A 9548-nucleotide genomic window follows, 5' to 3' on the forward strand; every position below is an offset into this window, starting at 1 on the left:
CTTTATTCATTTTCTTCATAGTTGATGTGAAAAGCAGTATGTGTCACACGGTATCAAAATGATTTCGTCTTGGGCGTTAACACTTGAATCCCTCATTACGCTCAGGATTCAATGTAGGTACGCCCTTGGCGGAAATATATCATTTTGATCCCTTGTAACATAAACTACTATTTACGAAACTTTTGTTTTCCTTTGCCTTTATCCTATTATTGGGGGTCGGTTCTCTGCGTTTTCTTACGCCAGGACCTATCCTGGGTTGTCTGTGAATTTAATTAGACTTGTTCCAAATCCTTTTACACTAATAGACCACCAGGTAGCTGGCCGGAACCCTAGTCCCCTTTTGGTTTCCTGGTGGGCTACCGCTTTTTTTCACGTTCGCGACATGGATATCGTCGTGTCTCATAATAGGTCTATACTAGGGCTTCCAATACCGGGATCCCGGGATCCCGAAATACCGGTGTCCCGTCTGTTTAAACAGATTTTTCAATACCGGTATTTTTTAATGAAATACCGGGATCCCGGTATTTTCAAAAACAAGGAAAATGTGCCTATTATAACGTTTAAAATCTATTAAAATGGTCAAATTCGGCTGTATCAAGAAGATACCTTGCCAATTTAATTAAAGAAGATCATTTAATTGAAACAATTGCATATGCGTTAGATAAATATTTGGTGACGAATTCTGATGTTCAGGATATATTAAGGGGCTACCCCACGCGAATGTTGCCACTTTTTACTAGCGCGTCTTGTATTTGTGCAAAAATAAGTAAATTAAAGGTCCTTTTTTAATCGCAGGAGTAAAATTACTTATAAATAAATTATCTTAGCATGAATATTTATCAAAAGGAATTTACTATTTTACAAACAAATTATTGCAGTGCCAACATTGTCTTTCTTTTTTTGGTCTCGAATTACGTTTTGCAGTTTAGTATATTTACTTCAAAGTTCATTGCCTTCGAGATATTTGGCATCAAAGTTGAACAATTTTAGACTAAAAATTGGTTTTCTGGCCATAACTTTTGTGTTAATTCGTTTAAAATGAAAACGTTTACTTACGTTACGTTACGTTACTAGACACGTTTCTCGATACGTCAAAGACGAACCGAAATATTTAGATTTCGTACATGTAATTGTAAGATTCTTCACTGCCAACTAGATACGAAAAAAGTGTTTTTTTTTTAGAAAAAATAGGAGATTCGATTCAAAACTTGTCAAAAATGTCGGCTAGCCCCTTAATATAATTAGTTCTTAAAATTTTATCAAAATGTAGAAAGAAATTAATTGTAATGGCATACGAATTTTTGGTGCCAAAGAATATTTATTGGCTGATTATTAGGTTGAACTAATAGTGTGACTTGTGAAGTCAACAAGGCGGATAAAATGATTGCTAACCTGGAGGGTTCACATAATTATTGCAGATGGCGATTATTGTTTAATATCCTAAGCTAAGGACATACATATCAGGTGTAAAAGTCAGCCTTTAAAAAAAAAACTAAATTTTTTAAGCCATTTATAGTCAATACCGGGATCCCGGGATCCCGGTATTGATGAAGACAGTTTCGGTATTAATACCGGTATTGAAAGAAGTCCGGTATTGAAAGAAGTCCGGAAGCCCTAGTCTATACCACCTGAGCCTCTATTTGGTGAGATTTGCAATGATGGGCGCTATTTTAAATTACACATATTTAATGATACTAATGGGTCTACCGCGATTAAATTTCATTCATGACAGCTAGTGCAATCGATCTGAAACGTCGGATTTAAGGTAAAATAATGAAATTTAATCGCGGTAGACCCGTTAATATCATTAAATATTATGTCTAAAAAACACGAGAGTTTAGTGTTTTGAATTAATTACTATTCGCCTTAACAGACGCTTTCTTTAAAATATAATAGATTATTGTTTTTACCAGCCATTTGACATCAGCGCGTCTGAAATGGAGTACGTTTACCTCCTATTGTCTTTAAACGCAGTGAATTGTATAGATCTACTAGTTTCGACCAATACCGGCTTCGTCCAAGGTGTCAGTGAAAATGGTATCGCCAGTTTCATGGGAATACCTTACGCTATAGTTGACCCGTTGAATCAGTTTGGGGTAAGGTTTTTTACATTACTTTTTCACGCCTGTGGCAAACAAGTACATTGGTACATTTATATGGATGTTTCAACTCTAAGGACATTAAATGCCCGTAAACTTAAAACTTATTGTGTTTTTTCAACCTTCAGCCAAATATTTGTAGGTAAACAATATATCCAACCCCTAAATCAAGAAAATAAAAATGGCTGTTACAATTACTCATCAGATATGAAATCGCCAAATCTTTAATGTATTTGGGGTTGGGCCCATAGTAAAATTGCAAATGACCTGTATTTTCACGTTACAAAATTTTACTTAGGGTTGTAAAACAACGTCGTATAAGTACATTTACTATCAATTAAAATAATAAAACATGTTTTGTAATGAAAATAATATATGTGACATGTCACACGATGACAATGATTAAAAAACGAATTCGATATCTTCGCAGGACACGTTAGAGGTACCTGCATTTGAAGGAGTCTACTCAGCTAAAGATGGTACGGCGTTATGTCCACAACAAGATGACATAACTTATGATATAATAGGTACCTTGGACTGCTTACGAATCAATGTCTACGTCCCTGAAGGAACTAACCCTGACAGTCTACTCCCAGTCATGGTCTTCATCCACGGCGGAGATTTCAGGAGATGGAACTCTAACAGAGGCACTTACGGTCCAGATTTCCTTGTCCCCAAAGGCGTCATTCTAGTAACCTTTAATTATAGACTAGGCCCGTATGGATTCATGTCTTTACATAGATCAGATATACCAGGTAACGCTGGATTAAGAGATCAGTGGAAAGCATTAATATGGGTCAGAGATAATATAGCAGCTTTTGGAGGAGATAGTGATGATATTACATTGTTTGGTGAGGATGCAGGCGCTGCTTCCGTAGAAGTCCATATACTTTCAAGACACTCTAAAGGCTTGTTCAATAAAGCTATTTTACAAAGTGGATCGGTGCTTTGTGATTGGGCCATGGCAGAACCGGATATAAATGCACCGATGAAATTAGCTAAATATTTAGGACTTGATACAGATGATGTCGACGACGCTTTAAACTACTTAAACACAATTGATCCTAAAATGGTAATAACTGCATCTATAGATACAGGTCTGATTGAAACTTTTAAACCGATAGTCGAACAAGAATTCTTTCTTGTAAAATCTATGATAAGAGACAAGCCAAGCGAACTATTAAACGGAGCGTCGTTGTCAATCCCAATTATAATAGGATTTAATAGCAGAGAAGAGCATCCTAACGTGCGCTACTTCACAGATTCTCTTGATGGTCATTTTAAAAGAGCCAATGCGAGTTTTAGAGCAAAGATGAAAAATTACTTCAATCTAGATGACGAAGATTTAGATGAAGCTGTGAGCCGAGTTCGATACTTTTACCTACCCGATAATAACGCCGGTCTTGAAACTATTGAATCCATGTTCGACTTTGATGCTGACTTCTCTTTAATGTATCCAAGTTTAAGAGATAGCCGATACTATGTAGAAGCTGGTGCTACAGTATATTTGTATACATTTGATTACGCCGGTGGAAGGAACTATATGAAGAACAGATTTAGGGTGAAATTGAACGTTGGAGCTATACATGGGGATGAGATTGGGTATTTATTTCAACAATCGCCCGAGATACACCCTAGATGCTCAGAAATAAATCAAGATACGGTGATCATAAATGTCATGACATATATGTGGACGGATTTTGCCAAAACCGGGTATGATACAAGTCTATTTACAAGAGTTAGTGTAATTATATGAACGTAGCTATTGTCAAATTATTATTATAAGCATGATTGAACTGGAAGCAATCATTAGCTTAAGTGCGTGTCGGACTCGCCCACCGAGAGTTCCGTACTATTTAGTATTTGTTGTTGTTAGCGGCAACAGAAATACATGATCTGTGAAAATTTCAACTGTTTAGCTATCACGGTTCATGAGATACAGCCTGGTGACAGTCAGACGGACAGGGGAGTCTTAGTAATAGGGTCCCGTTTTTACCCTTTGGGTACGGAACTCTAAAAAAGAAACATTCCTTTCAAACACATTTTCAAAAGAAAGTTTTTGACTAGACGTCAAAAAGAAAGTTTTTGACGTCTTACCAGAAATTTCGGTACGTCCCGATTCCACATTGTAACATAAATTTAGGACTGAAACATAGGTACTTTGTGACATGAGAGTAGTGTTTAAGAATAATTATACCATTGAGAGTAGATAGATAGATAGATTTAGACAGCAAGCGGTTTTGGAAACTAAAAATCCCATACAAAATGACACTTAACGCAAACGCGTACGTCACGTCACACTATCGAATGAAATTTACACTAGGGGTTCTGATGTTTTTTTAAGGCCAACGTTAGCGTTAGCCTTAACGTCGAAACAATTTTAACAAAACTAAACAATAACAGTAATAACATCTTGCTTATACGTGGTTAAGCGGTATAGTTGAGTTAAACACCCTATACCCGAATACGTAGTGTGTTCTCTGTCACATCTACCCGCGGCGTGAGGCGTCGTGTCTCTTTTTTAATTGCTAGCGAGTGTTTACCACAACATAGGTAGATTTTTTTAATATTTTCCCTTTTTATTTATTTCAGTAACCCAACTCCGGCAAAAAATGTTTTCACCTGGAGACCTGTGATTGAAGAATTCTCATACGCGTTGCTAGGTGCTAAACTGCAAATGATACACCACCCCTATCATCGGAGGATGGCGTTCTGGGACCAAGTCTTTGAGACCTATGGAGAATATATGAAATGGTAGAATGAACCATGCGAAACGAGAAGTATGAACTTTCAACTCATTATCCAGGGAAAGATTCAAGGGTTTTTCCCTTCATCATCAGAACCCCTAGTGTAAACATCATTTTTATAGCATGATGTGCGTTCGTGTTTGCGTTATATCTATTTTTGTATGGGATTTTAAACAGCGCAAAGCGGGACGTTTTGGGAACTCAAAATCCCATACAAAATGACACTTAACGCAAACGCGTACGTTACGTGACGCTATCGAATGAAATTTATACTGGGGGTACGAGACGTAACTCATGGCTCATGAATTTTCGAACAGGGTTTAGACAGAGCACACGCTCATTATTCCTCGCGGCTGTGTCTAAGGGTCACCCCACAATAGCGTCTTTTGAGCGTCGGCGTCTAGTCAACTCTATGGCTGCTGCTCGGCGCAACTGCGCAGCGATGCCATTTTCCATAGTGCTGACTAGACGCCGACTCTCAAAAGACGCTAGTGTGGGGTCTCTAAAGTCCGTATAGCCCTCATGAGAGCCGACCTTCGGTAGGAGATGGCACTGCAAGAAGAATGAATCACCTCCACTAGTCTTTGTCGGCCTCCTCCAATTCTCCCTCGATTGCTGCAAGTAGGGTTTGCACGACGGATCCGAAATGTATGGGAAGATCCGCGGATCCGGATCCAGATCCGGATAATTTCATACATTTCGGATCCGGATTGCAAACCCTAGCTGCAAGGTTAAGAAGAGATCCCTTAAAGGGAGACGTTCGCTGTTGTACCCACTAATGATGTGTTTTTTTGTACAATAAAGTGTTTTACTCCTACTACGTCAGAAATATATAATTTTGATATCATTCGGTGCATTTTGCTTGCCCAAATATAATAAAATAAGTACCTACGAGCGAGACTACAAGAAATAAACTTTTGTAGGTATTCCAGCATTCTTGGCGAAAATGTAAATAACGGTTTGCATAAATATTTCATAGTTTTAATAATGAAGGTTCCTTGCGAAATTCTTAAGGCTTTGAATTACCATTTCCTAGGTTAGTGGCAGGGACTAGTAAATATTAAGACCGACAGCCTGATGGGACAGACTGATCTATAGCACTCAAAGCACTTTATGTAGAAAGTAAACTCCGGTTGGAGCAAAAAGCTATGGAAACTTAGCAAAAGACAACTCCAAATTATGACCAGGGGTGTTAACGGGCCATTACAGGGTCAAAGGAGTCTTGGCCAAGATGGGACACTCTGACAACATCGATTATCGAATATGTGGCGAAGAGGAAGAGACAGATCTCTCGGCTTCGTCTCTGCCAACAATGCCATGTAATCTGGGACATTTCTTACTGTACTGCCCACTTGTCTGCTTCATTTCTTACAGCTGTTGGCACGCGGGTGGATGTCAGGGGATCTTGAGGGAATTAGAGACAAAAAAGCGTGTGCTTCGCATCGAGTATATTTGAAAAGTAGATGTACTTAACGTAAATCACTAACCATAAGCCCTATCATTGATAATAGCGCCACCTATGGGCTGTATTGGATACTATATTTGTACTTTATTGGATAAAATGTATACAAAATCATATAAGCAGATGGCGCTGTTAGATCGAATCACGAGTTAACAACAACACTGCTGATTTTCGCGGCGCTGTGCAGATTTTAATAGTGAATAATTGTTTTCCATCGTATTTTCTCGGAAATGTTAGTATTTGTCATGCTAGTTCAGTCAATGTCAGTACTCTTTGCACCGACACTGACTGAAATAGTAAGACATGTTTGTAAGTTTCAGTGAAAATACGATGGAAAATAATTATGCAATACATTTGTATCGGGGTAGTAAGTCTTTTATATTTACTAGCCCCTTGTAGAGCTGAATTTATGCGGCTGATTTAACTTTTGGCGCAGTTTATACTGCAGGTGACTTGGGAAACAAACGAATGGAGTTTATTATGCAACTCTATTATTTATTTTGAAATTATGTACGGCGCTAGAGTGTAATCGTTAAGTGTAGCGATAATTCTGTAAATATAACAGATATCAGAAAACTTCAAATTGATATCGAAAGTGCGTTACCCAATGAGTAAAATTATATTAAAACTTTTTTTTTTAAATAAAAGCAGAAATATCCCAGACATTAACTTCAAACCCTCCCAATACATCCTCATTTGACGACCGGTCTGGCCTAGCGGGTAGTGACCCTGCCTGCGAAGCCGATGGTCCTGGGTTCGAATCCCGGTAAGGGCATTTATTTGTGTGATGAGCACAGATATTTGTTCCTGAGTCATGGATGTTTTCTATGTATTTAAGTACATATTTGTATCTTATATCTATCGTTGTCTGAGTACCCACAACACAAGCCTTCTTGAGCTTACCGTGGGACTTAGTCAATTTGTGTAAGAATGTCCCTATAATATTTATTTATATATTTATTTATACATTTAGTATGATGAGTCACCCCTCAAAGAACGTCGGTGTCGTAAGAGATAAAACTGCTTCAGATTCATTATTTGCGATAATAAACTTTAATAGAATTATAAAACAACCAAGCTTAGAATAAATTTTAAAAGTGGAAAAATTACTGTCTTGGGTGAAACTTGAACTCACGGCCTCTGGATCGATACTCCAGTGCTCTGCCATCTGAGCCACCAAGACCTCATCCATAGCCAGCAAATCTTTCCACCATAGTATAGCGACATCTACCGCAAGTGTTACACTTCTTAAACGGCTACCGGAGTTCCAAGTCATATTGGAAATTCACCAGTTACGATGTGCTACCCATACTAATTTTAATTTTTAACAAGCAGAAACGTCTGCGAACGATACTTAATAGCATCGTAGGCAGACGTTTCTGCTTGTTAAAAATTAAAATTATAAAACTACCGTTTATGAAATAATAAATCTTAACATTTTTTTTTATTACACCGCAAATTTTAAGAAATGTTCACTTAGAAACATTTAAGAGGGCCCGTCAATGGGTGTATCGCACAAGAAGGGTACGTGTCACTTCGAGTAAAACTACTTAACTGTTAAAAAAATAAATATTAGATTTATTATTTCATAAACGGTAGTTTTATTAATTATTACAGTTTATTATCGCAAATAATGAATCTCAAGCAGTTTTATTTCTTACGACACCGACATTCTTTAAGGGGTGAGTCGTCAACTCGTCATACTAAATGTATGGGAGGGTTTGAAGTTAATGTTTGGGATATTTCTGCTTTTATTTAAAAAAAGTTATTAATGTAATTTTACTCATTGGGTAACGCACTTTCGATATCAATTTGAAGTTTTCTGATATCTGTTATATTTACGGAATTATCTCCTGGCTGCACTTAACGATTACACCCTGTATAAGACTAGGTACCTTTACACTGAGGAAGGGATAAGAGGAGACGTGCTAGTGGTACCTAATCCACATCTCTTCTCTGCTCCGCTGAATTACAACCAATGCTACTGATTCCTCCGCGTCAGTGGAAACGCAGCCTAACTTAGGATGCCATGGAGAAATCTGAAAATGCAGAAGATACTATTAGTATAAATAAACTGTCATGAGCATTTTCCTAATTTTGGTTAAACACCTTAATTAGTCTCTAAAATAAAATAAAATAAAATTGACAGTTTTTTTTTTCTTACAAAAATGTGTGTAGATACTACTCTTTCCGAAAACGGACCCGATTTGGACATCAACATGATAATTATCTAAATAATGTAATTTTGTCATCATTTGCCCGTACCTACGTTTCGCTCGCTCCAATACACACATGTACGGACAAGTACGAGGGAAATTCACGCATTAATGATAGTTAAAACCTCAATTAGATATCATTTAGTGTCAAAGCGTAAGTTCGAATTAAGAGGCCGTGTACGATTTTAGAGCAGAAATGTGAAATTGATGGATTTGGTCGTTGAAATTGTACACCTTTTGTTACGTAATATCTAAATAGCAAGTATTGGTTTCTATTAGCACGTCTTTTCATCTTGGCTTTTAATAATGAGGTCGAGAGCGTGCGTCACCGGTTATACATGACGAGAAGGGGCAGTTTTTAAAAATTCATCAAAAAATTATGGTAGTAAATTATACTAAATGATGTATAAGATGTTGATTGTTTAAGTATCAAAATTATGTTGAAATTAAGTCGAGTTTCAAAGAAATTGACACTTGTTTTGAAGTAATTTCTGGAGAAAATTGATTTCGTCTAACTTTCATTTACACTACTTCAAAGGCATAATATCAAAAATGTAGTCTGATAAAGTACAAGTACAGGATATGTGTAATACAAAATTGCCATTTTTAGCAGTCCAAACTTTACGAAATTTACAAATAAGAGCTATAAAAACTGTGTTTTACGGGCGTTTACCTAAACGTCCATGAGAAAAAAAATCATTACTAATTTAGTGAATCTGTTTTCAAAAAAATGATCTGAAAAAGTACAAGATAAGAAGACGTGCTAATAGAAACCAGTACTTGTTATTTCTATTAGGTAGCAAAAAGTGTAGAATTTCTTCGTCAAAATCTATCAGTTTTACATTTTTGCGACTAAAATCGTACACGGCCTCTTAAAAGGACCAGAGAGCGATGGATTATTATAACGACCCAGATTTTCATTTAGCTCTATTAATAGACCCACAATAGGGTGAATCAATCACTGAAACCCTTTTCCCCCTATCCCCCCCTCCCTTTCCTCTCATCATCAATATTCATTAACCAC

The 9548-nt window shown here is 37.0% G+C and overlaps 1 protein-coding gene across 1 annotated transcript; it reads left to right on the top strand.

Moving 5' to 3' along the window:
- Positions 1-1910: 1910 nt before the first annotated feature.
- Positions 1911-4857, top strand: LOC134806631 (acetylcholinesterase-like). The gene is made up of 3 exons (XM_063779958.1): positions 1911-2096; positions 2530-3812; positions 4692-4857. Exons 1-3 carry the CDS (start codon positions 1938-1940, stop codon positions 4855-4857), a joined length of 1608 nt encoding a protein of 535 aa, XP_063636028.1. The 5' UTR covers positions 1911-1937.
- Positions 4858-9548: the final 4691 nt, after the last annotated feature.

Source organism: Cydia splendana, chromosome 3 (assembly GCF_910591565.1).
Source record: "Cydia splendana chromosome 3, ilCydSple1.2, whole genome shotgun sequence".
NCBI classification, from domain to species: Eukaryota; Metazoa; Arthropoda; class Insecta; order Lepidoptera; family Tortricidae; genus Cydia; species Cydia splendana.